General features: G+C 40.4%; 1 protein-coding gene across 1 annotated transcript in view; it reads right to left on the reverse strand.

Annotated features, from left to right (window-relative positions):
• Window positions 1-27,314, reverse strand: part of DOK5 (docking protein 5) — a 158,665-nt gene that overhangs the window by 53,598 nt on the left and 77,753 nt on the right. Inside the window, exons 3-4 of the mRNA XM_039230028.1 lie at window positions 820-934; window positions 614-733 (exon numbers count right to left, since the gene is read on the reverse strand). Coding sequence (XP_039085959.1) covers window positions 614-733; window positions 820-934 — 235 coding nt within the window. The remainder of the gene's footprint in view (window positions 1-613; window positions 734-819; window positions 935-27,314) is intronic.

A 27,314-nucleotide genomic window follows, 5' to 3' on the forward strand; every position in this document is an offset into this window, starting at 1 on the left:
GTTTCATTTAAAAAAAAAAAAAAAAAAAGGATCAAAGAATTAGGTGGGTTTAAAGCTGATGAAACATTCATGACATCTGGATTCCATTAAAAACGTTGGAAAACTTTCAATGAAATACTTTCAGTGAAAAACGCAAGACCAAAAAAAAACAAAAAGCCAAATCCATTATGTCTTAAAATGAATATATTATGAATACAGGCCAACAAGTGTGGTCTGGGATCAAACACCAGCCGCTGGAATGGGAGCAAGAGCCTCAGTTTCCCCATCTGTAAAACAGGGGGACAGAACAGTGCCTCCGTCATGGAGCTGCCCAATAAATTAAATGATCTAATGCATCTGCCACAGAAACTGGCACATAGTAGGGGTCCCCAGATTTCTAGCTGATGTTATTAATGCAGATACACTCATACTTATGCATCGAAAACATATTAGGAAAAGAGATACACTGAAATATGAACACAGGATTTAGGTGAAATAAAAGGTTATTTTTAATCCTTCCTGTATTTTTTTTTATAACTTCAAAAACCTGACATAACGAAGATGTCTTACGGTGTATTGGATGGGGATAAAAACAGTGTCAAAGAGAGTGAAGGAGAGAATTTTCTTTACATACCACTCTGTTCTCGCTCAACCCCAGTAGCCAGTAAGTCAGGCTCTCCGAGGCTGATGTCATTGATCCGTGTGCCCACACATTCCATCTGGAGTACTTTACACCATTCATCGGCCTCGAGATCTGTGGAAATGTCCAGAAATGTTAACATGCATGGCCAGCACCCGATGAAGAGCTGAAAGCAGAAGCCTTCCCTGTCTCGGGCGAACCTGATTCACAAGCAAAGGCCTTGGAGGTGTCATCATTGAAATAAACCCCTACGGCGTGCTTCTTGGTGCTCTTTGGTAACCGGGCAACGTTCTTCACATTGTTGAGCTCCGTCACCTGAAAAATGAACAATTACAAGTCCGATTACACTCCCTGCATGAATGTGCCCGGTCAACACCACCACACTCAGGGGAGGCACAGTTAGTGGAAGGGACACCACACATGAACACCCCTTGACAGAAAAGTGTGTTTTGAAAGCTGTGAATTATTTCAGTGTTATCCTTAATATTCAGCAAGAAAAATTAGCGAAGTACCTTCCATTTTCAATTTTCTGAACAATATTAAGTGGCAGGGACTCAAAACTTCACGGAAGTAGAAAGTTCATTTTAGTGTTTCTGTCTCCCCAAAGATTCTACCTAATGAATAGTTCTCAGGTCTATATCCCCATCACTGGGAAAGCCTTTCAAATACCCCAACCCCTCAGGGTACTTCCAGGGAAGGCATCTTACACATATCGACTCTGAGGAAGGGAGGGAATGGTGACCCAATTCATAACTCAGTCACGTCACTCTTTGATAATCCGAAATAGAGTGTCAAAAGTCCCCCAAATGCCCTTCTACTCGGGATTCAAGTCACATATTCCAAGAGAGAGTGTGGGTTTGTACCACGCCTTCCTACTCTCTCTGACTTACTCCTAGCTTCTCAATGCTTACAGAGCCTCTGTTTTAGAGTCTATGTGGCATCACCTTTTTCCTATCAGTAGGAAAGGCTTTTCTCCATCAGACATTCTCTCTTTCCTTCCTCTTCCCCACAATCTCTTGGCTCCTTTTATAAACTTTCATAAAGTTAACACTTCTAAACCACTACCGTCCCCCGCCCCCCCCCCCACGCTAAGTGTATTGGCTTATTGTGTTTCCAAAATGGTGGCCCCTCCTTCAGTTACAGCCAGAAGATCTGCTGCTGTTGGAGCTGTGATGACTGGCTCCTGCAGCAGAGAAGGCTTAGGTGGCTTCAGAGTATTTACAAGATAAATAACTCACTTTGACAAGTTTAACTTCTCCTTATTATATCTCTTTTGTGTTACACAGAAGAATGTATCTCCCATCAATCTTTGCCTTCAGCATCATTTCTTATCTATTATTCTAAATTCAAGGAGTGCCTGACTCAAGAAGTAGGGGAGGCAAAAAGTAAATATCCTCCATGCATATACTGATTATTTCCCCTGCTTCTTAACCTCCATTGGCTCTCCGTTTGTATAAATGCAAATTTCTTAGCATAAAATATAATAGTTGCTACAGACCCAGTGTCTGTAACCTCCCAAATGTATATGTTGAAATTCTACCCCTTCAGGTGATGGTAGTAAGAAGGAGAGCCGTTGGAGGTTGATAGGTCTTGAGGGTAGAGCCCTACCCAACAGGATTAGTGCCCTTACAAAAGAGACCCCAGAGAGCTCCCTCATCCCCTTCACCATGAAAGTACAGAGCAAGAAGATGCCTTCTATGAACCAGATACCAAATTCTTACCGACCCCCCCCCTCGACACTACCGACTTTATTCTCCAGCTACTCCAAATCCCTCGGAGTTTACCAGATGCATCTGTTTACTTTTTGTTTTTAATATCTATCTATCTATCTATCTATCTATCTATCTATCATCTATCTACCTACCTACCTACTTATTTACTTATTTACTTACTTATTTATTTATTTAATTAATTAATTTATTTATTTATAGAGGCAGAGAGAAAGAGTCCCAAACAGGCTCCCCACTGTTAGCACAGAGCCTGATGCGGGGCTCAAACTCACGAACCGTGAGAGCATGACCCGAGCTGAAATCAAGAGTCGGCCGCTTACCTGACTGAGCCACCCAGGTGCCCCTGTTTATTTTTTTGTATGTATTTTCGTGCCAGTGCCCCGATACATGCACTATCATCTTGTGTGATAACTACTTACTGGTCTCTCCACTTCCATGGAAACCCCATTAATTCACTGTTAACCCAGCAAGCCTGACTCCAGCATTGCGGTGCATAAAACAGAACACTTCAGTGACTTCCCACTGCACTTGGGACAAGCAGCCCAGTCCTTGGAGTGACCCTCAAGGCCCTCTGTGGACTTCCCTGTAGCCATCTTACCAGCCTCCTCTCTGACACCTTCCCCTTAAGCCCCATCCATACTGGCTTTTATTCAGGCCCAAAAAAGCACCGTGATTCCCTTGGCACAGAACCTTCCCCACTCTCTCATTTCACTTGCACCCATCTCTGGGGTCTTAGTTTAAATCTCGGTCACCTGCAGAGCTCTGCTGGACACCCCTTCTCACTCCATCTAATCAGAGCCTCCATGGTCTATCATTCAATGACATCTTTCCCGTCAGAGACCTCTTATGGTCATATGGGCTATGGCTTGGCACCCATCTTGCCTCTAGAGTGAAAGGTTCATAGATTTTTGTACATCACTGTGTCCTCTGAGTCTAATACAGAGTTTGTCACAATAATAACTCAATGAATATATGTGAATTTGATGAACAAAAGACCAAACACACCCACAGATTTACTTGCATGGTGCGTCTACAAGGTGAATGCCTCTTTCTCCAGGGAAATTTGTTTCCTACAAGGCCCACTTCCTCTTGGAAAGCTGCCCTGGCCTCCATGTGAATGAATGGTTGCCTTCTCTCTGTTCCTGTGTATGCTGTATGAAGCTTCATTCTATTACCTGTTGTTGTAATTAATCCATCTATCTCTCTAGCACCGAGCTACACGTGACTTGCCTACCAATGACATATTGACAGACTGAATCAATGACACAATCATCTGAGAGTCAACATTTATTGAGCCTGCACCACGTTACACACTGGGCTTGGACTATTCTTACATATTATGTCTCATTTGATCTTCTTGAACAGCCTACGAGATAGATATTATTATCAGTATTTTCCAGCTGAAGAAGCTGTGGATGAAAAAGGTCAAAGTCATGTGCTCAAGTTCACAAATTTAAAAAAAATGGCAGAACCAAGTTTTAAATGGGGCAAACTGACCCCAAAGCCCATGCTCTGAAATACTAAGGACTAATTCTAAATACTTTCAGCACTTTCAGAATCTTTAGCCCAGAAAGTCATCTCATACGTGAGGACTTCTTTCTTTTCACTGGTGTGTATGGTGGGGAGGGCAGGAGGGGGTGCAGAAGTAGGGCTTAGGTGCCCAGTCTTTACGATGACTTTCTACTGAAACATTATATAAGCCTAGTCCACCCTAACCTGAGGCACAACAGTGACTCTGAAATATGTCATTTGGTTACACATCCATTAAAGGTAAGGTCAGAAAATGTAGGGAGAATTGCATTTGGAAAATGTAGGGAGAATTGATGTAGTCAGAACACAATTACCCATTTGGGAAATTGGTTTAGATAATAAGCAACCCACCACCTCCAGCTTGGGGGTGGTGACTGAGAGCTCACAGAGCAGGCAGGGTTATGTGTTATGTGTCAAAGACCTATCGGCTTCCAACACAACAATCTCTGTCCCCAGTTCAGAACCACCTCTCAGTGAGCATGTGCCCACACACATACCCGCCCCACCCCCCACATACACAATTCTTTCAAAAGAATCATGATTCACACATATCTATAACAGAACCCTCCTCAAAATACATGCCACCACGAAAACCATGAGGACATTTGCAGATATATTTGTAAGTCACTTTAAAACTTGTATAAGACATATTTATTTCCACCATCGCTCCATTTTGTAAATGAGAAAATCAAAGTAAGATGGATTTTTTTAATATTCCTTTTACAAAAAAAATTATTTGCCCCAATGAATCTTTGGAAGTAAGCATCAATTTTGATAGGGTCACAGGTTCCAGTGTGATAGGAATGTTATCATATTTTTCTAATATTTCATTTTTTAAATGTTCATTTATTTTTGAGAGAGAGAGAGAGAGAGAAAGCGAGCACAAGTAGGGGAGAAGCAAAGAGAGACACACACACAAAATCTGAAGCAGGCTCCAGGTTCTGAGCTGTCAGCACAGAGCTTGATGCAGGTCTTGAACTCACAAATTGTAAGATCATGATCTGAGCCAAAGTCAGACACTTAATCAACTGAACCACCCAGGTGCCCTGATATGAATGTTGTTTTAAATAAGGGTAATAAGGGTAACTGACCATCAAAAGTGACTGCAAGGGGGCGCCTGGGTGGTTCAGTCAGTTAGGCATCCAGTTCTTGATTTCAGCTCAGGTCATGATCTCACAGTTCATGGGATCGAGTCCCACGTGGAGCTCTGCACTGACAGTGTGGAGCCTGCTTTGGATTCTCTCTCTCTCTCTCTCTCTCTCTCTGTGTGTCTCTCTGCCTCTCTCTCTCTCCTCTCTCCTCTATGCTCCTCCCTGATCATGCTCTCTAAATAAATAAATAAATAAATAAGTAAATAAGTAAGTAAGTAAGTAAGTAAGTAAGTAAGTAACTGCATTGGATCCTCAATACGACTTCAAAGAGAATGAGCATCAAGACCGTGTGCATGCAATACGTTCAGTTCACCTGCAGTCTGAATACCATCTTTACCTTATGTCTCAGACCAATCATAAGTTATTTCCCACCAAGTTCAAAACCTGTTAGGAAAACTCTCTCTTGAGCCTCTGTGGTCAGAGATTTTCTTTTCCCCTCACAGTGCAAGAGAAAAGACACACCCTAAGGTCTACATGAATTATGCCATCTCTTTATATAGATTCACAAATAAAATATAAAAACTTCTTCAAGGTGTAACAGCATCAAGGAGGGAGCCACTGAAATACAATCATAGTAGAGCCCCCATTCCCTCTTCAAGAATCTTCCTTGAATCCATTCATTCATCAAACATTTTAACTCATTGGTTATTCATATTTAAAGGGAAAAAAATCAACAACCATTTTGCCAGGCAGGGAAAGGAAATGTGCTTTGAGGACAAAGCTGTGAAAAAGGATTCAGTGTGGGCTCAGAAGAATGTTGCTACTTTACCTAAGGGGGCAAGGATGCCCTTTCAGAGAAGGGAGCAGTTGAACAGAAGCTCATTCATGTGAAGAAGTGAATCCTGTGAATCACTGGGCCCAGCCATTCCAGGCCCAGGAATGGTAATGCAGAGGCTGAGGTAGGAATGAACTTATTTGGCAAGGACTAAATTTGCTTACAGGTTTTAACATTTGACCTCCTGCCCTTGATATCTGCACTCAAAAATAAGCCTTCTCTGCAGTCTTCCCCCCCACCAACCCCAGGCATCTCCCCTCCCCACACCTTCCCCATAAGACTGTGCCGCTCGTGCAAACCAGTGGACCTAAGGAGATCAATAGCTCCACACTTTTTCATTTTCCCCCCTTTAATCTGGCCAAAATGTGTTTTCCTGAGCACACTGAGCATCTTTATGATGATCATTTCTAATTCTTTCTCAGGTAATCCATATACTTCAGCTTCTTTAGGGTCACTTTCTAAAGATTTATTTTGTTACTTTGATTGAGCCATGTTTCCTGTTTCTTCATGTCTCTTGTAAGCTTGTGTTGGGATCCACACACATTTGAAAACACAGCCACCTCTCTCAGACTTTACAGACTGCTTTTGTACAGGGGAAGAACCAAACAGAAGTCTTGGGCCAAATAATACAATAACTGAGTTGAAAATTCAACTCTGGGTTCAGAACAAATATGATCAAGCAGAAGAAAGAATCAGAAAACCTGAAGACCAGTCCTTTGAAATTATCCAGTCAGAGGAAAACAAAGCATGAACAAGGGAATTGGGTGTTTGGGATCAGAGCGTTACCTCAGAACTCAGTTACTGGAATTACTCCCTGCATATCTTAACAAAGCAAGGGCTTCATTCATTATTGGGATTTATAAATGAATTTGAGAGCTACACTCACTATTAGAGTGTCACAAGCTAAATCAATATAGCACACTTTACTTCAACTGAGAAACTACAATTTTAAATATAAAATGTTAAAACACTGTATTTGAAATACAAATAGTTTTATTCAATCACTGTGGTATACATAGTCATTTCCAACTTCTATAAAGAATGCTTATACATGCAAGCTTGCACACACACATATTCTTGTATATATATGTAGCAAGGAGAATTAAGGGACTAGGTAAGTTTATATTATTTATCTTTTTGTATTATTGCCTTTATTTTTTACTATATGACACAATCTTACATGTGGAAAACCTTAAAGATCTCTCTCTGACACATACATGCACACACACACACACACACACCACACCTGTTAGAACTAATAAAGGAATTCAGCAAAGTTGCAGGATACAAAATAAACACACAGAAATCAATTGTGTTTCCACATACTGATGTGAACAATCCTATTTAAAATAACATTAAAGGGGCGCCTGAGTGGTTCAGTTGGTTGAGTGTCCGACTTTGGCTCAGGTCATGATCTCACAGTCCGTGAGTTCGAGCCCCGCGTCGGGCTCTGTGCTGACAGTTCAGAGTCTGGAGCCTGCTTCAGATTCTGTGTCTCCTTCTCTCTCTGCCCTTCCTGCCTCTCTCATTCATGCTCTGTCTCTCTTTGTCTCAAAAATAAACATTAAAAAATAAATAAATAAATAAACGTTAAAAATTTTTAAATTAAATAAAATAAAATGACATTAAAAAGAATAAAATACTTAGGAATAAATTTAACCAATGAAGAAAAAGATTTATGCACTGAAATCTACAAAACATTGCTGAAAATAATTAAATAAGGTACGAATAAATGGGGATATATGCCCTGTTCATTCACTGAAAGACTTAATATTGTTAATATGTCCATACTCCGAAAAGTTATCTATGGATTCAATGCAATCTTCTTCAAAATCCCAGTGCACTATTTGCAAATCTAAAAAGGCCACCCAAAAATTCATATGAAACCACAAAGGACCCTGATATATAGTCAAAATGATCTCAAGAAAGAATGAAACTGGAGGCTTCACACTTTCTAACTTCTAAACATATTACAAAGCAACAGTAATCAAAACGGATGGGACTGGTCTACAGACAGACACGTAGAGCAACGGGATAAAATAGAGAGCTCAGAAATAAATAGTTGCATATATGCCCAGAATACACAATGGGCAATGGAGAGTTTCTTCAATAAATGCAGTTGGGAAATTGGATATCCACATGCAAAAGTATGCAGTTGAACCCTCTTCTTACACAAAAGTCAACTCAAAATTGATGAAAGACTTAAATGTATGTCTTTAAGTCTAAGAAAACATGGCAGGAAAAAATGTCCAAACACTGGTTTTGGAAATGATCTATTGGATATGGCACCTAAAGCACAGGCAATAACACTGAAAAACAAACAAACAAAAACCCCATCAAACAAACACACCTTCTGCATAGCAAAGAAAACAAAAGAGTGAAAAGGCGACCTAAAGAATGGGTGAAAATATCTGCAAATCATATATCTGACAAGGGCTTAATATCCAACATCTGTTAAGGAACCCCTATAAGGCAATAACTAAAAAGCAACCCAATTAAAAAATGAGCAAACGACTTGAACAGACATTTTCCCAAAGACCTAGAGATTGCCAACAGGTGTATGACAAATTGCTAAACATCACTAATCTTCAGGGAAATGCACGTCAAAACCACAACGAGATACCACCTCTCACATGTTAGGACGGCCATTATTTGAAGAAAAAACAAACAGAAGGAAAATTGGAAGCTTTGTGAATTGCAGGTGGGGATGTAAAATGGTGGAGCCACCATGGAAAACAGGAAGGAGGTTCCTCAAAAAATTAAAAATAGAACTACCATGAGGTCAAGCAATCCCACTTCTGAATATACCATATATCCAAAGATACGAAACCAGGGTCTCAAAGAGATATTTACACTTCCATGTTCAAAGTGGCACTATTCACAACAGCCAAGATATGGAAACAACCTCAATATCCGTTGAAAAATAAAGAAAAAAATGATATATGGAATATTATTCAGCTCTTCTTAAAAAAGAAGAAAATTCTACCATTGATACCGCAGGACTGCACTTACGCAAGACACCTAAAGCAGTCAAGATCAGAAGCAGAAACTAGGGGCACCTGGGTGGCTCAGTCAGTTAAGCATCCAACTTCAGCTCAAGTCATGATCTTGCAGTTCACGAGTTCGAGCCCCATGTCGGGCTCTGGGTTGACAGCCTGGAGCCTGCTTCAGATTCTGTATCTCCCTCTCTCTCCTCCCCTCCCCCACTCATGCTGTCTCTCTCTCAAAAATAAGTAAAAACATTTAAGAAATTTTTTAAAAAAGATGCAGAAAGTAGCTAGCATGATGGTTGCTAGGGGGTGGGGAGAGAGGGAAACCAGAAGCTGCTATTCAATGGGCACAGAGTATCAATCACACAAAATGAAAAAGTTCTAGAGATGTTCTACATAGCCACAGGCATGTGGTTAATGGTACAGTACTGTATACTTTAAAAGTTACTAAGAAGGTAGATTTCATGCTGTGTGTTTTTCACCAAAAAAAAAAAAAAAAAAAGATTTCTGTATTTGACTTATTTCACTTAATTCCTCCAGTTGCACCCACACTGTTGCAAATAGCAAGATTTCATTCTTTTTCATCGCCAAGTAGTATTCCATTGTAAATATATACCACATCTTCTTTATCCATTCATCCATTGATGGGCATTTGGGCTCTTTCCATAATTTGGCTGCTGTTGAAAGTGCTGCTATAAACATTGGGGTTCATGTGACTTTTCAAATCAGCACTCCTGTATCATTTGGATAAATTCCTAATAGTGCAATTGCTGAGCTATAGGGTGGTTCTGGTTTTAATTTTTTGAGGAACCTCCACACTGTTTTCCAGAGCGGCTGCACCAGTTTACATTCCCACCAACAGTGCAAGAGGGTCCTGTTTCTCCACCTCCTCGCCGTCTGTTGTTTCCCGAGTTGTTCATGCTACCCACCCTGACCAGCGTGAGGCGCTATCTCACTGCGGTTTTGATATGTATTTCCCTGATGATGAGCGACGTTGAGCATCATTTCATGCGTCTGTTGGCCACCTGGGTGTCTTCTGTGGAAAAGTGTCTACCTGTGTCTTCCACCCATTTCTCCAGTGGATTATTTGTTTTTTGGTTGTTGAGTTTGAGGGAGAATAAGATAAAAACAGAGAGGGAGGCAACCCGTAAGAGACTCTTAAATACAGAGAAAAAATTGAGGGTTGATGGGGGGTGAGGAAAATGGGTGGGCATTGAGGAGGGCACTTGGAATGAGCACTGGGTGTTGTATGTATGTGATGAATGAATGAATGAATAAATAAATAAATAAATAAATGTGGTCAGTGCTCAAAGATAAAAAATTTTTGTAGCAAAAACTAAAATTTTTTTAAATATATATTTTCTTTCCATTGTATTCCCTTTTTAATTCCTGCTCATGGCAAGAGACACTGGTTTTCTACTGATGGTAGAAAGAAAATTTGCTCCTAGGGTGAATTTATTTAAACAGAGAAGTGAGCTGATTTAAAGCAAAATACTAAGTAAACATGAAGAGAGATGTTCCCGTGACAACAAACATTAATGAAGAAATGACAAATGACTGAAAATTAGGAAAAACACCATACACGTAACACTACTGATCTAATACTAGGATTAGGAAACTGAGTTTCGTTTCATTTCATTCCCAAATTAGGGCTTGAACCCATGACTCTGGGACCAAGAGTCGGATGCTCTGCTGCCTGAGCCAGCCAGGAGCCCCCATTTCATTTCCTATTGAGTTAACAGCCCAGGTGAATCAATTGACCTAAAGTCCCAGAGTCACCCAGGACTCGCTGGCTTGGCAGAGGGGTGACAATAGATTCCAAAAGAAACCTGGTAAAGACTTCATTCCCACTTCGGATCTCAAAGGTCACCCATCTGAATTGGATCATCTGTTTTCCTTTTGCCTTTATTTTTGCCCATTTCATGAGTGCATTCCCTGAGTGGGAAAGACGAGAAAGCGTTTCAAGCCTCACGACCAAAATGTGAAATATCTGACAAATATGATTTAAAGGACAAAAGAACTATTCCAAAGAGAGGTCAAAAGTCAGATCCAGCTACACATTTTCATTACTAACAGAAGAGTTTGGAAAGCAGAAAAGAAGTCAAATTTTGTGATTAAAAATGGTATATGGGGGTGACTGGGTGGCATGCTCTCTCTCTCTCTCAAAATAAATAAACATTAAATATTAAAAAATGGTATATAAATAGATTTCAGATATTTTTACCTACCTTTTAATATACTCTCCATGCTAGAACAATAGGAGATCAAGCTAGACAATCAAAATAACTTGTATTTATTTAAGGGCTCCTACCAGTCTGGCTACAGTTTCAAATTAATCTGTGACCTCTCTGTTTCAACCCTGCTTTTCATTTACAAGGGTACCTTTAAGCTTACTGACTCCAGATATTTTTGTCTTGAAATGAAGCTAAAACATGTAGCTATCAAAAAAGACTGGAAATATCTATATGGCTTACTAAAAATGTCAATATTAAGACCTTTGCAATGTTTGATTTTCTCTAGAATTTGTATGTTTACTTTCAAAAGCCTTGGTTAGTGTCAGGCTTAATCTGATTTTGCGCATCCTGGGGCTATTTCTTTCTGACAGAAACTATCACAGACTAATTAAAAATTCACAGAAGATAGTGGCTCCTTAAAAATTCTGCTGGTAAAAGATAATGAACACTAAATAGGAAGTTCTCTGATGCATAAAGTATGCTTCTAAGCATGGAGGTTGGAAAAGATTAGGTAATGATAAGATGTGGCAAAATGATTCTGTCTCTAGGATCTGGAGAAATTTAAAATAAGACCAAAGGTAAATTCTGCCCCTCATAATAATCTTTATTTTATATCATTTATTGAACTATTTGTTCACCATCATCCATTCTCTCCCCGCCCTTCTCATCCTTTACCAATGTGTTTGGTTGTGGTCATGCAATTGGCTTTGGCCAATAGAACGTGACCTGATATGCCACATCCAAGAAGATGCTTAAAAAGTGTGCATAATTAGGTCACTTTCAACCCCCTTGAGCTCCGACCTTCCACTATGAGAATAATGTTCCCCACCTTCCTGGATCTCTGAGTGTACAGCCAGATGGATCTCAACAGAGTGAAATTTTTAAATCAAATTTTTTTTTAATGTTTATTTTTGAGAGAGAGAGAGCGTGAGCAGGGGAGGGTCAGAGAGAGAGTAAGACACAGAATCTGAAGCAGGCTCCAGGCCCTGAGCTGCCATCACAGAGCCCCACGCAGGGCTGGAACTCACCAACCATAAGACCATGACCTGAACCAAAGTCAGATGCTTAACCGACTGAGTCATCCAGGTGCCCCTCAACTCACTGAAATTAATCCAGCTGTGCTCAAAACACCCACAGCCAACTCAGACCCCTCACGTAATGAGGGCAGGAGATAAATAGGTTGTCTCTATAGAGTACTAAGGCTTTGGAACTGTTACCACAGCAGAAGTCAGTTAATACACCCTCTTTTTTATTTTCTTCCTGCCAAGAATTTTCATGGAGATTTTCTCTCAAATCTTGTTGTATCACAACATTGCTTTTTGTACAAAGGAGGCCAGATTTCCTAGTCAAATACATAATGATCAGCTAGGACATCGGTTATCAGTTTTAGTTAGTAACTGAATCATTTGCTCTTTAAAATTTTTCAAAAGAAATCTTACACGTTGTCCCATTATATAGAGGTAGAGCTAGTCTAATTAAATGAGGGAATGAATCCCATCTCCCTTAGAGTAAAAATAAATTATAAATTTATTATAAATCCTCTTCTCAAGTTATAGATCCACTTCCCACAAAGCCTGCTCACTTCAGTCAACCACAGAATGCTGAACGGTTACAATGGGATACTAAATACTCAGGATAACATAACATCTTTGGTACTATTATTAAAACCCATACAAAGGGCGTCTGGGTGGCTCAGTCAGTTGAGCATCTGACTTTGGCTCAGGTCATGATCTCATGGTCTGTGAATTTGAGCCCTGTGTCGGGTTCTGTGCTGACAGTTGGGAGCCTGGAGCCTGTTTCAGATTCTGTGTCTCCCTCTCTCTCTGCCCCTCCCCTGCACACGCTCTGTCTCTCTTTCAAAAATAAATAAACATTAAAAATAATAATAAGTAAATAAAACCCAGACAAGAAGGAATAGTGAATATCAGAGAAATAACTTAATTATGGTTTCACAGACAGAATGGAAGGGTAAAGCCGCATTCAAAGCTAGAACTTCTGACTTCCACGTACATACATTATACCTAATACTACATTCCATAACCTGCACTCCTTAAAAAAAATACAAGAATAAATGAACAGGCAGATAAAACTAAAGATGCAAACAGTTTGGAGACAAATATGTTAAAAGATGTTTCTGCAAACTGTAAATCATATCTTTAAAGTCTTAATTCCTAAGTAAAAATAAAGTACTTGTTAAATTAAAAGAAGACAGCCTGAACTAAACTCATCTTTGCTACTTGGACTTAAAATGTTGAAGAAGGGACCCCTGGGGGGCTCAGTTGGGTAAGCGTCTGACTCCTGATTTCGGTTCAGGACATGATCTCATGGTTGTTGAGATCAAGCCCCGTGTCTGGCTCTGGGTTGGTAGTGTGGAGGAACCTGCCTGGAAGTCTCTCCTCTTTTTGCCCCTCCCATGCTCGCTCTCTGTCTTTCAAAATAAATAAATAAACTTTTAAGAAGTTAGAAAATAAATAAAATGTTGAAGAAAACTCAGTTTTTCAAAACCCATTTGCTTTTATGTGGGTGCATACGGCACTGTGGTTTATAACTTGGGTTCCTGCTCACTGAAAGTCTGCTGGAGACACCCAGGCAGGGATATATGTAGCAAGTACCATGGATCTTTCTTTCTCTCTCTCTCTCTCTCTCTCTCTCTCTCTCTCTCTCACACACACACACACACACACACACCTGTGTAACCATTATGCATGGTTACATACCGACTCATAAAAACCATTTTAGTCACAATTGCTACTTCCTGCAAATAAGACCACTACTCTGATCTCTATCACAGTGGGTTAGTTCTGTCTTCTAAAAACCTTGATATAAATGGAATAACACCATACATGTTTTTCTGTGTCTGGATTCTTTCATCCAACCCCACGTCTTTAAGATGCTCTCTCTCTGTCTCCCCTACTCTCTCTCCCTCTCTCTCAAAACTAAATAAACTTAAAAAAAAAAATCTGGAAACACAGATCACAAATACTGCTAGGATCGCTACTGCTATACATTTATGATTTTAAAATTGTGTCACTACTGCATTTGATCAGGGGACCCTGATCAAATTCCCATCTGGAATTTACTCTGTACATTCAGCTGATTGACGTGCCTACCGTACCCTCTGTGTACGTTTGGGTGCCCTCATCCTCACCTTCTCATTAGATTTGTCAGCGGTGAGCTGCCGCACACAGGAGGGAAGCCTACTGGAGATGGAAACCACGCTGTGTGTGATGCGGTACGATCATCAGGCTCTTCCCAAGCACTTCGGTGGGGACCGCCAGCTACCTGATCCAACAACTGCATGTTCTACCCGGAGCACGGATCTGAAGAAAGCCACGCACATGTAAAGATGGGGGCCCATTTAGGTTATACTTCCAAAGCCTGCTGAGAAGGGATGTTGATGGTTCTTTGCTTCTCAAGGCTTTCCATCATCTTATCGGGGACATCAAATCTTCTACCTGCAACGGGGCAACCTTCCTTCATCAGAGCCTCAAGGCAGATGGTGAAGGCGGTCCAACTCGCCTTTTCTGGGCCAATGCAGGAAATGACAGAAGGCTACCTTGTTGGGGGTGTGCTTTTTGGCTCCAGCCTGTGATTTTGCTGGATGGCATGGCCTGACAATCAGTCTGAACAAACTTTAATTTACTTTTCTCAAGATCTATTCCGACCATGTGTTTTCCTCCCATACCTTCTGAGCTCCTCTATGAGAAATGGATTTCTTTCCACAGTTGGAAGAGATTGAGTTGCACACTGAAGTACCACGTAGGTCCAGTTCATCTAGTGGGTAGTTCTTTGTTTCTTTCAGAGGGTTCTCATAGAGCTCAATGGAAAAAGAGTCTATTGTAGTGCCAGAGAGTGCTAGACTGAAAGGAGACAACTCTACCAAAATAAAGGCAGCACACAATTTAGTGTTTTCCTTATCCTGAAAGCCCAACTGAAGACCATTTCATTTAAATGGATTTTTCAAGTCCCTTCAAGCAGGAACATTTGGCACTTATTTTTCTTTTGCCTAGAAACACTCTTCCTTTAGATTCCTCCATGGCTCACTCCAGCCCCATATCTCCAGCTACTTACATAGCATCTTCTTAAACACTATTTCCAATTTCTCTTTTGAAATCGCAGACTCTTATTCGACACATCCTATTCCTTTTCCCTGCCTTAATTTCTTCCTTAGCATTTAGCAGTCACACCAACATACTATATATTTTACCTGTGTTGTTTTCCTTCATGTCTGTCTCTTCCCCACTAAAGTAGAGGCAGAGAGCCATTCACGTGCAATGGATGAGAATGGCACCTTGCGGAGTTGAGCTATGTGTAGCTGACGGGCCCATACATAGCAGCCTTAACCATGGGAAGATGAGGGTGAAGCTAAGGTCTGCGGGACCCAACAGACAAACCAGGCAGTAAGTGACTACAACTTCAGAAGAAGAATAATGAAAAGACAAGGAGAGATTTGAGAGCTTCTTGACCATTATGCAGGTCCTCATTTCTACTTTTCTGAATATCAAAACCACAAAGTAACAGGACTCCATCAAAGCAAAGAAATATTCAACACTCTACTAAATTTCTGATAAATCTTGAAGTATGTCATCCTAGGAAGAATTTCCCAAAAGAAGACCACCAAATAAACTTTGCTGCTTAAAGCCATGCTCCAGATGTGTTATTCATCATAAATGATAGTATTCATTGAAATAAATGTTTAACAGCCAGCAATTAACAGAGTGGGCACACTTTAAAAGTTTAATTTGCTACTGATACAGTTTTGCATTAACAACTTAGAAAACAATTACAAATTGCACAATTCAATTTTCCAAATGGATTATTTTGTACTAGACGGAGAAATTGTTGAAATATCTTCTGGTGTTTCAAAGGAAGATTAATACAATCGGGTTTTTTAAAGTTCATACATTCCCTTGAGGAACTGGTATATTCCTGTCAAAATTATGCAATTTAGCATCATGTGGGAATATTAAGTACGTTTCTGGTGTGCTACATTTAGGAAAACAAAGATTTGATTTCCGATTTTTCTCCTTCTTTTGCTGAAGGTAATTTACAGATGATGATTTATTTATGTTTACGGAGTAAAAACAAGACCACTACCTAAAAGGCAATTTTCCGCCTTGCTTTGGTACTCTGTATCCTAATTATATTTCCCCTTGTGGGACTGAGTGAATTAAGTGAGCAATTCACTTTGTATATGCAAATGGCAAAGCTCTCCAGAAGCTTCAAATTGCTTCCTTCTCAAAAAAAAAAAAAAAAAATTAAGACCATTATCTTACTGAAAATGAAGAGGCATAAGCCCCTTTAACTTCTGTGGATTGTCTTTGAAAATAAAAGCAACATGAAGACAATTTCTGGATCCATAATGTTTTCTCAAGTATTAATAAAAGGACTATCATTATTATTGTGGTTATTACATTATTGTTATCTGCTGAAAATTTTCAGAGGACTCTAAACACTGCCATTAAACATGTCAAAAAAATTTCTCATGACATGCTGCAAACCTTTTACCATTTTTTAAATATTGTCTTTCCTAAAAAGGCACCAATGGTTTGAAGTTACAATGCCAGGACAGACAAATAAGGGACACACTTAGTTCTAGTCAAAAGTTACCACCCAAAACATCTCTGCCTGCTCACTTCCCCCAAGATCTTGAACATGGCAGTTTAAGCAAGCATTTTATAAAAGATCTCTTAAGAAGGGCACCTGGATGCCTCAGTTGGTTAAGCGTCCTCTTGATTTCAGCTCAAGTCATGATCTCAAGGTTCATGAGTTCAAGCCCAGCGTCAGGCTGGTCAGACAGTGCAGAGCCTGCTTGGGATTCTCTCTCTCTCTCCTCTTCTCTCCCTCTCTTTCTCTCTGTCTCTCTCAAAATAAATAAATAAATAAACGTAAACATTTTTTTTAAGATTTCTTAAGAAAGAACCAGTCTAGACAGTTATAGCCCAGTCCTCATACAGAAGGTTTAATTCCTTCCAAAAATACCTACATGTGCTTGGTCACTTAAAATAAATTGGATTAGCCCTGTCTGAGTTATAAATTTGGACTGTCACCCCGAGGAAGGGATCTTTATTTGTAATATGCGAAATAACTGAACTAATCCATTTGTTGTGTCTTGCTTAAAAGTAAAAAGCTGCATGCAGCCCACAAGGTACTTAAACTGAAATGTTTGTGTCTGAAATTTGTAGAGAGAATGGAATTTGGAGTGAAGGGCGCTTTTCTACACTCTGCCAATGGTGTGCGATTCTGTGTAATCTATCAGGAGGCACGCTAGCAGTAGCTCTAAACATGTTAAAGGTGCAAGATGTTATCTGAAACCTCACTTCTAAGACCTCTCTTCCAAAAAGATGAGCATGAGCATATGAAGATGTTTGTCCACCGTAACAGAATTTTGTATTAGCAAAAAGATTGGAAGCTCTTTTGTCCACCAACTGGGCATTTTTAAACAGATTAGGGTCAATTATCAATTTAATATGTACCAGACTAATAATACTAGCAATATTAAAGCATACTCTAGGGCTATTAAATTAATGAGGTGTAACCGCTAATTACTGACTTGAAATTACAGTCAACACATGAAGGAAAGGAGACTAGTAGAAGTATAATTCACATGACCATTTAACTTTATCTCATAAACCAAAATATTTTGAATGCAAACAGAATTCCTGCTAAGTTATACAAGGATGTGAGGCTCAATAAGACAGAGTGTCCTGGAGAAATCTGTGTTTATATTCACCTTAAACACAATATGTATAGCATATAATAATTACTCCATTTTTACTTTAAAAATATCATCTGTACCTGCGTGGGAATGTTTCTGTTTGTACAAAGAATCTGAAAAGTACGTTATTAATACTTTTTCCTGAGGTCTGGGACTAGGGTCCAAGATATGGTTTTACTCCATGCACTCCATGATCCCAGGGTTGTGGGATCGAGCCCCATGTCAGGCTCTGCACTAAACGTGGAAACTGCTTGGGATTCTCTCTCCCTTGCTGTCTCTCTCTCTCCTTCTCCCTCTTCCCTGCTTGTGCTCACTCTCTCCCTGAAGGAAAGGAAGAAATGAAGAAAAAAGAAAAGAGAAGAGAAGAAGAAAAGAAAAATGAAGAGGAAAACCAGAGGTAGAAATCTGCCAAAAATTAGTAAATGAAGGCAGTGAGTCTCCATCCTTTGTCAACACATCTCCTTCATCAGTGACTCACTTGGCAAACAACATTCTGTGATTTCTTCCACACTCAAAAACCATATGACTAACTTTTCACCAACTTGAGAAAACCCACCGTTTTCTTTTGACATCATTTATAGAAAGCTTTTGTGTGCACTTGAATTACAGTCAAATGTTTCCACCTATGCACAAACATGAAATCACCCAGATCAAGTCCTAAAGATATATGCTTTTAAGAAACTCATGTAAAAATACATATACAGGAAGGGAAAAAAGCATTTATAGTCAATGAACCTTGTAGCTAATTTTCTATTTGTCTTGTTCTTATGTTGATATGTATATATGTGCATTTCTTAACAGTGTATTAACTAAGCCAAACAAACTAATAGAATAACCAGATTAAATTTTCATAAACACTCAAAAACTGGGGACTCTTTCCAAAATGCAAGGTCAACTAATCATTTCTAATGGTAAGTCAAATAACTGTGGGATAAGAAAAAAGTCATTTAAAGTACATGATTTTTATACTGGATTATAGGCCAAAAATGACTGCTTTTTTTTTTTTTAAGTTTATTTGTTCATTTTGAGAGGGGGGTAGGTGAAGAGGCAGGGGGAGAGAGAGAGAATTCCAAACAGGCTCCACGCTGTTAGCACAGAGCCTGATGCCGGCCTCAATTTCATGAACTACAAGATCCTGACCTGAGCTGAAATCAAGAGTCAGACGATTAACTGACTGAGCCACCCAGATGCCCCTAAAAGTGACTGGTTTCAGGGTATCTGGGTGGCTCAGTCGGTTAAGTGTCCAACTTCAGCTCAGGTCATGATCTCATGGTTCTTGGGTTTGAGCCCCGTGTTGGGCTCTGTGCTGACAGCCAGCTCAGAGCCTGGAGCCTGTTTCAGATTCTGTATCTCCCTCTCTCTCTGACCCTCCCCTGCTCACATTGTCTCTCTCTCTCTCTCAGAAATAAATAAAACATAAAAAAAAATTTAAATAAAAAAATAACAGTGACTGGTTTACATAAGTTAAGTATTTAAATCAAAGGGGCTTTAAATGAAATGCAAATTAAATGAAATCATCAGGTATCAACTTAACAAAACATGTACAGGATATGGAGGGTGAACATTATAAAATAACGATAAAAAGAAACTTTAAAAGATTCAACTAAATGGGAATGGCATACCATGTTCATGAATTGAAAGACTTGACATAGAAAAGATGTCAGCTCTCCCACGATTTGATCTATAGGTTTAACATAATTCTTCTCAAAATCCTAACATGGGTTTTCCATAGACATAGACCAGCTCCATTTAAAATTTTATGAAAAGGCAAGAGAATAGTTAAAAAAATCTTAGAAAAGAGAAAAAAATGGCATCAATCATTGTATCCAATATGAAAGATTATTACACATCTACGGTAATCAAGAGAGTGTGAGATTAGCAGAGAGATAGATACGTGGCCTAACAGAAAAGAACACAGAACCCAGGAACAGACCCAGGTGAATATGCCCAAATGATTTTTGACAAATGTGAAAAGCAATTCATTGGAAAAAAAGAATAACTTTTTGTTTCAACAAACGGTATTGGAGTAATTAACATCCATAGGTAAAAAGAAAGAAACTCAATTTACCTCTGATGCCTCACATAAAACCTAAACTCAAAATGGATCATGGACTTAAACGTGTAACATAAAACTCTGAAATGTTTGGGACAAAACAAGCAAACAAACATACAGAGCAAATGTTTGGCATCTAAAGCTCTGCAAAGAGTTCTTACACTTCATACCGAAAGCACATTCCGTAAAAGTATAAAAACTCAAATACTGGACATCACCCAAATTAAACCTTTTTTCTGCAAAAGACTCTGGTAAGAGGATGAAAAGATAAGCTGTGGAATGAGCAAAATTATTTGCAACCACATACAAACCACAGTGACAAAGAACTCATATCATATACATGTATATATGTTATATACACATAACTTCTGAAACTTCCAAAGCTTAAACATTGGCAAAACACATGAAGAGATATTTCACAGAAAAAAATACAGATGGCAAATTAAGTGTATAAAATATGTTCAACATCATTAGCCACTAGAGAGCACAAATTAAAACTCATCCTGAGATATCACTATCAGAAAGAAAAATATAAGAATAGTGATGACACCAAATGCTGATGAAGACGGACAGTCACCGGATCCCTCACACGCTGCTGGTGAGAATGTGAAGTGTCACGGCCGCCCTGTAACACAGTTTGGAAGTTTCTTATACAGCTAGGGATGCAACCCCATATGACATAGCAGTTGCACTCTTGGGACTTTATCCTAGAGAAATAACACCTTTATTTGTAATAACCACAAACTAGAAAGAATCCAGCTGCTCTTCAGTGGGTGAGTACAAACAGCTAGTGGTAATCCTTTCTAAGGAATGTTGCTTAGCGATAAAAAGGAATGGACTGCTGATACAACGACTTGGATCAAAATCAAGGAAATGATGGGGAGTGAAGAAAGTCCCTCTCAAAAGGTTATATATATTGCAGGATTCTTGAAAAGAAAACATTATAGGGGCACCTGGGTGGCTCAGTGGGTTAAGCGTCCGACTTCAGTTCAGTTCATGATCTCAATGTTCGTAAGTTCGAGCCCCGCATCAGGCTCTGTGCTGACAGACTCATACTCTGTCTCTCTCTCTCTCAAAAATAAATAAAACATGAAAAAAAATGAGAAAGAAAAGAAAACATTATAAAAAACCCATTAGGGGACTGGGAGATATATTTATAAAAGGAAACACAAGGGAGCCTTTGGTGATGGAATCGTTCTGTATCTTAACTAAGGTGGGGGGTAAAGAAACCCACAGATGGTCACATGGCATAGAGATAAACACATGCACACACACACATGAGTACAAGTAAAACTGGGCAAATTTGAATGAAATCAGCGTATCGTGACAACTTCAGTATCCTGGCTGGGACAGTGTATTACAGATTTGCAAAACGCCACCACAGGGGACAACTGGATAAAGGATACACATTTTTCTCTGTTTTATTTCTTACAATGATATAGAAGTCTCTAATTATCGCAAAATAAAGTATAACTTTGAAAAATGTAAACAAATAGTTTTCGAATGTGTTCCAAGGACTAAGTCTCTGGGAATGTGAGGAGAGGGGGGTGGGTAAGATCAATGTCTGGGGGCGCCTGGGTGGCTCAGTCAGTTAAGCATCCGACTCTTGATTCTGGCTGAGGTCATGATCTCACAGTTTGTGGGATCGAGCCCCGCATTGGGCTCTGGGGGGACAGTGTAGAGCTTGCTTGGGATTCTGTCTCCCTCTCTCTGCCCCTTCTCTCTCTCTCTCTCAATCTCTCTCTCTCTCAAAATAAATAAAAATAAAGCAAATAAACAAGCAAAAGAATGACTGTCTGGATCTCTCTTCCCCAATCCAACTTCTACTCCTGTTTCATTGAGAACAGCTCTTTCTTTTATCTACTTAAATGCTGGTCCATCTAAATAAGGCAACAAAGGAACTAAAGCATCTATGTCAGGGAGGCAGTGTAACACGGTTCTTAAGAATGTGGGTGTCGGAGCCAGACTGCCTAGGCTCCAGCTCCAATTCTGTCACTTTCCAACTGCATAATCTTGGCCATGTTCTCAACTTCACTCATCCTGAGCTCCTTCATCTGTAAAATAGAAATAATAAGTGTCTGTCTCATGTAACCGCTGTAGAATTGAACTAACATCTCTGAGTATGTTCGATGCCTATGGGGACAAAGTAAGTCCTCAATAAATATCAACTATTATAAACAGGAAGAAAAGGAAAGGAAACCCTCTAGCTTAAAGGTACTGTCCTTTAAAACACACCTGTTTTCTTAATTTTATTTATAACTTATTCCAAAAGGTTTAGAGAGGGTCAAGCAAAGTATAAAGTGCCTGCCTTACATTATTATTTTTTTAAATCTTCATATAACCTTGTGAGGCCAGTCTTATTAACATTATTCCCACTTTGTAGATTAGGAATGTAAGATACAGGATTTAAATGCAGCAAATGGCCTTTCTGTCCCCAAATTCATGGTGTACCATTTTCCCATCCACCCCAAATTAAACCAACATTTAATGAATGTATATTATATTCCTTATGTTGATAAAGAGGCTGAGGGCACAGACTGGTAGGATCCCAGGCCTCCTGAGGCTTATTATTAACTAGGAGTAAATAAATGTAGAAATAAATGTGTAACGTGACTTTCAAAAGTAACATGGGATAGTCTGGGCTGTGGGCTGGAGCAGAATCAATCAAGGCCTTAGTCGGTAGTAATGGCCATGAGGTTTGGTATAATTCTAAGGGTGATGCGAAGCCTCGGGAAAAAATTACCCTTAGAGGCATAGTTTTGAAACCAGCTTGTTCTTACATCTCACAGATGACACAGGACCCAGTGCCATGGTAGGAATTACAGTACGGCCTGGCCCCACCTTCAGTCTTGAATCTTGACTACCTGATACACTTGTTCTTTCCCTCTGATCTGGGCCTCTGCGTCTTCCTCTACACCTGTAGAGCAGGCATACAGAATAAATCTACCTTTGACCATTTTAATGGGTGTTTTTGAAGAAAATAATATTTCATGATGAATGTGTGTGGCTCTCATGAAAATCTTATTATACGTGAAGTGTCAGTGACGTTTTTCATCACGACACATGTATATACGAGAGCTGATACAAATAACTGAAAGAAAATGAGATGTTAGGGGTGCCTGGATAATTCAGTACATTAAGCATCTGACTTTTGATCAGCTCAGGTCATGATCTCACAGTTCATGAGTTCAAGCCCCATGTCAGGCTCCATGCTGGCAGTGAGAGGCCTGTTTAGGGTTCTCTCTCTCTCCCTCTCTCTCTCTCTGCCCTCTTCTCTGCTCTCTCACTCCTTCTGTCTCTCAAAATAAATAAACTTTAAAAAAAGAAAAGAAGATGTTCATTTCATTACAAATAAAGTATTATAAGAGTTTTATCTGTTGTGTATAAGTGCTAAAATAACACACCTACTAAGTACAGTGTCATGTGTAGATCCTGCAAGATTATCACTTTCTCTTTCTACTGTTCAGGAGGTAACTCAGAGAATACAAAAAAGGTGGGGTGGGAGTCAACAAGCCAGGGCAGCCCAGAGAAGTGTTTGGTTTGATCTATACTGCATTTTACAAATACACCTAGACATTAGAAGTTCTCACCAAAATTTAAAAAAAAATTGCATTTCCTGTTTCTCTTGAAAGAGTGGAATGCCTAACAACAGTGGGCGCACATTTCTGTCGGGCAGCAATAATCTGGAACTGGACAAGATGAAAGTAAAGAAAACCTTACAAGTTGGAGCAGAGACAAGGGTCGAGTCCACACTACCTTCATCTTACGAAGCTGTGTGTCAAGAAATATTTTCTAACGTTATTGGGGAAAGGCACCAACATTTCAGTAGTCACTGGATGTTACCTACAATCGGTAGAATGGTTCCTTAAAATAACGTAGTCATCAGAATTCATAAGGAAAAGGAAAGAGTTGGTGAGAGACTGTATCACGATGAGCCACATCGTGAACTTCCTAAAGTGAAGAATCTGTTCATAATGTCGGAGGCTGATAAGACAGGGATAAACATATAATGTAGAGTTACAGAGGCAACTAACAGGAAAATGAGAGCAAGTCGTGAAAGTAGTGATTTGGTCTGGAGAGGTGTGTGACTTTCCTAAGACCGCCATAACAAGGCATCAGAAACTGGGTGCCTTGAGCAACAGAAATGTCTTCTCTCTACAGGCCTAAGTCCCAAATCAGATTTGCCAGTGGGGCTGCTTCCTAGTGAAGACTCTGAGGGAGAGTCTGTTCCAGATGTGGACCCACGTCTCCAGCATCCCCTATTCAGCCCCGTGTCTGTTCCATTCCAATCTCTGCCCCATCTTCAGCCTGCTTCCCCATGTGTGTTGTGTCTTTTCTCACCAGCACACCAGCCACTGAATTAGGGACCACCCAGACCCAGGAACCTCATCCTAAACCGATGACATCTACAAAGACCCTATTTCCCAAATGAGGCCACATTTACAGGCACTGAGGGTTAGGACTTGAACATTTCTTTTTTTTTTAGGAGACACAATTCAGCCCACAATAGGAGGAGAGAGGTGAAGCACGCAGAGGTTAATTTTCATCAGAAGCCCTTCGATATCATTTGATTGTTTAAACCTTGTGTATATTTGATGTAGCTTTTTAAAACTTGAAATATCTGTACCACGGTGACAGGGCTGTCTTGATGGTGAGGCAGTCTCCACAAGACAGAACCATGCGGTAAATTCTAATGACCGAGAATTTGGCATGATTCACCCAGCTCTTCTTTTTTTTTAAATGTTTTATTTATTTCTAGGAGAGAGAGAGAGAGACAGCGTGAGCAGGGGAGGGTCAGAGAGAGAGGGAGTCACAGCCTCTGAAACAGGCTCCAGGCTCTGAGCTGGCAGTCAGCACAGAGCCCGACGCGGGGCTCGAACCCACGAACCGCAAGATCATGACCCAAGTGAAAGTCAGACGCTTAACCGACTAAGCCACCCAGGCGCCCCCGCACCCAGCTCTTCTTATTCTCAATATACCAAAGGGCTTCCTAACGCTTCTACAGCACAGTACTGGTATAACTAGGCCCCAAATCATTTCCTGGGCACCTTAGGCATCCTTGGGATCCAAAGCATCCCCTGCACCATACACTGTGCTGGACCGAGGACACACAGAGCTGAAGAAAGTGCAGTTCCCACCTGCAAGGAAATTACAGTCCAACAGACAGTGACCATAGCAAGATACTCTTGGCTGTGAGTAACAGAGTTCCCTACCTAGAGTGCACTGGAAAATGCGGAAAATATTATTTAACTGTCTCTGTCACTTACGGTAATCTCTATCAGTTCTCTGCTGCACATGAGAGAAAAATCCAAGATTATAAGGTTTGAACAAGAGAAGAGTTATTCCTTTCACATGAGAAAAATATAGTCCAAGGCTGGCCTTTGGTGCAATAGGCTGAATATGTGTGTCCTTCCCAAATTCATATGTTGATGGGGTGACTGGGTGGCTTAGTCAGTGAAGCGTCCAACTTCAGCTCAGGATATGATCTCCCAGTTCATGGGTTCGAGCCCCACATCAGGCTCTGTGCTGACAGCTAGCTCAGAGCCTGGAGCCTGCTTGGGATTCTGTGTCTCCCTCTCACTCCACCCCTCCCCCGTTCACACTCTGTCTCTCTCTCAAAAATAAATAAATATTTAAGAAATTAAAAACCACCACAAAATTAGTATGTTTGAAACCCAATGCCTGATGTGATGGTATTAGAAGTGAGTTGATCACAAAGGTGGAGAACTCATGAATGGAATCATTGCTTTTATAAAAGAGAATCCAGAGAGCTCCCTCACCCCTTCCACCACACGCAGACACACTGAGAGGTCAACGTCTAAAACCCAGAAGAGGGCCTTCACCAGAACCTGACCGTGCTGGCTCCCTGATCTTGGACTTTCAACCTCCAGAACTGTGAGATGTGAATTCCTATCGAATGAGCCACCTGTCTATGACATGTCGATGCTGTAGCCTGAACCAGACTAGGACATATGGTGTCGGGAGCACGGACCAGACCCAGACATCTCCCTCTACACTCTGACGGGACACGTCCTGATGCTTTGCCATCCTCAACCCACGGTCTTTTCCATGTTGTGGGCCAAGATGGCTAATGTCCATTTTCTAATCAGCAGGAAAGAGAAGGAGATGAAGGACATGCATTCTTCCCTGCTTCACCCCCTCGGGTCAGGATTTAGTCAGATAGCCATACCTCATGACATAGGGGTCTTTTCTTTGGGTAGCCTTGTGTTCAGCTACAACTCTGCCGTCCACCACCCACAAAGAAGGGTATGATTCAGGGGTCAGCAGCAACCAGACAGAGTCTGCCCCCAGCATCAGACCATTGCTTTCAGTGTGATCAGTGTATCCAGGCAGAAGGGGCCCAGAAGACACGCTGACTTGGGGTGCATCAGGAAGAATGAAGGGGAGGTAAAGACACAGAAGAGACTTTGAGGGATCATTAGTGTCTGCCACATGGACCAGGGAAGGAAGGGTATCTGCGCAAGGGCAGGAGCATGAGTAAATGTGGTGACGGACTGGACAGGAGACGGGAGAGGGGATAAGGAAGAGGGTAAATCCAGGACGATTCCTTCGCTTCTGCCCTGAATAACAGAACAGCTATCAGCGCCTTACCCTGGAACACGGGACTGCAGAAAGGAACCAACCTTGGGTAGGAAAGATAGCTCATCCAATTTTGAACATATGTCAGGAGCCTTTGGCACACTGGTGCGTACCTTTATCTCCCTGAGTACTTAAAAAAGGAAAATGCGGTCTAGGTACTACAGATACCCCCTTCTACCCATTCTACCTCTGCCTAAGAAATGTGGGTGTGGAAGCCTCTTACCAACCGGGAAAAGCATCCAAGTAATAAGTTATAATTAAATCTGTGGAGATGTCAAGAGGCATGTTCTCACTGGCATAAGTGAAGGAAGCTTCCAGAACAGAGTCTGTGGGTAGTTTCTTGCACAAAGAGGGAATGACTCCAAAGCAGGCATGTGAGTATTCAAAACAGGGGGCTATGATATATTATAAGATTTTGAAAAGGTGTGTTATAGACAGATCTATCACAAGAGGAAATGTTTTAGAAGAAAGAGAAGCAGGGTAAACAAGAATGAGTCATTAGTACAGAAGAAGTTATCACACACACACACACACACACGCACGCACGAGTGATAAGCTGGTGGAAATTCCAGAGAAATAATTGTGGGGATGCTAGCTTACTGCGAGGAACCTAAAACCTAGTTTTGCAGAAACCAACAACTGTTAAGGAAGGAAAGAACAATAGAACAAGTAACTCTTTGGCAAAAATAATAACAGTGATTACTCTATGCATTGAGAGGGTCTCCCATTTTACAGATACATTCACACTTATTCATAGTTAACCCGATCATCATAGTGAAGTATGAATGGCCATCTCTACTTGCTCACAGGACAAATGAACATTTAACAGACAAGGTAAGACACGAAAGCAGCATATCCTAAACTGTGTTCCTTAGAATTAAGTTTATTTGTTCCATGGAACATATGATTAAAAA

The sequence above is a fragment of the Hyaena hyaena genome, unplaced genomic scaffold (assembly GCF_003009895.1).
Source record: "Hyaena hyaena isolate Hyena2069 unplaced genomic scaffold, ASM300989v1 scaffold_42, whole genome shotgun sequence".
Classification (NCBI taxonomy): domain Eukaryota; kingdom Metazoa; phylum Chordata; class Mammalia; order Carnivora; family Hyaenidae; genus Hyaena; species Hyaena hyaena.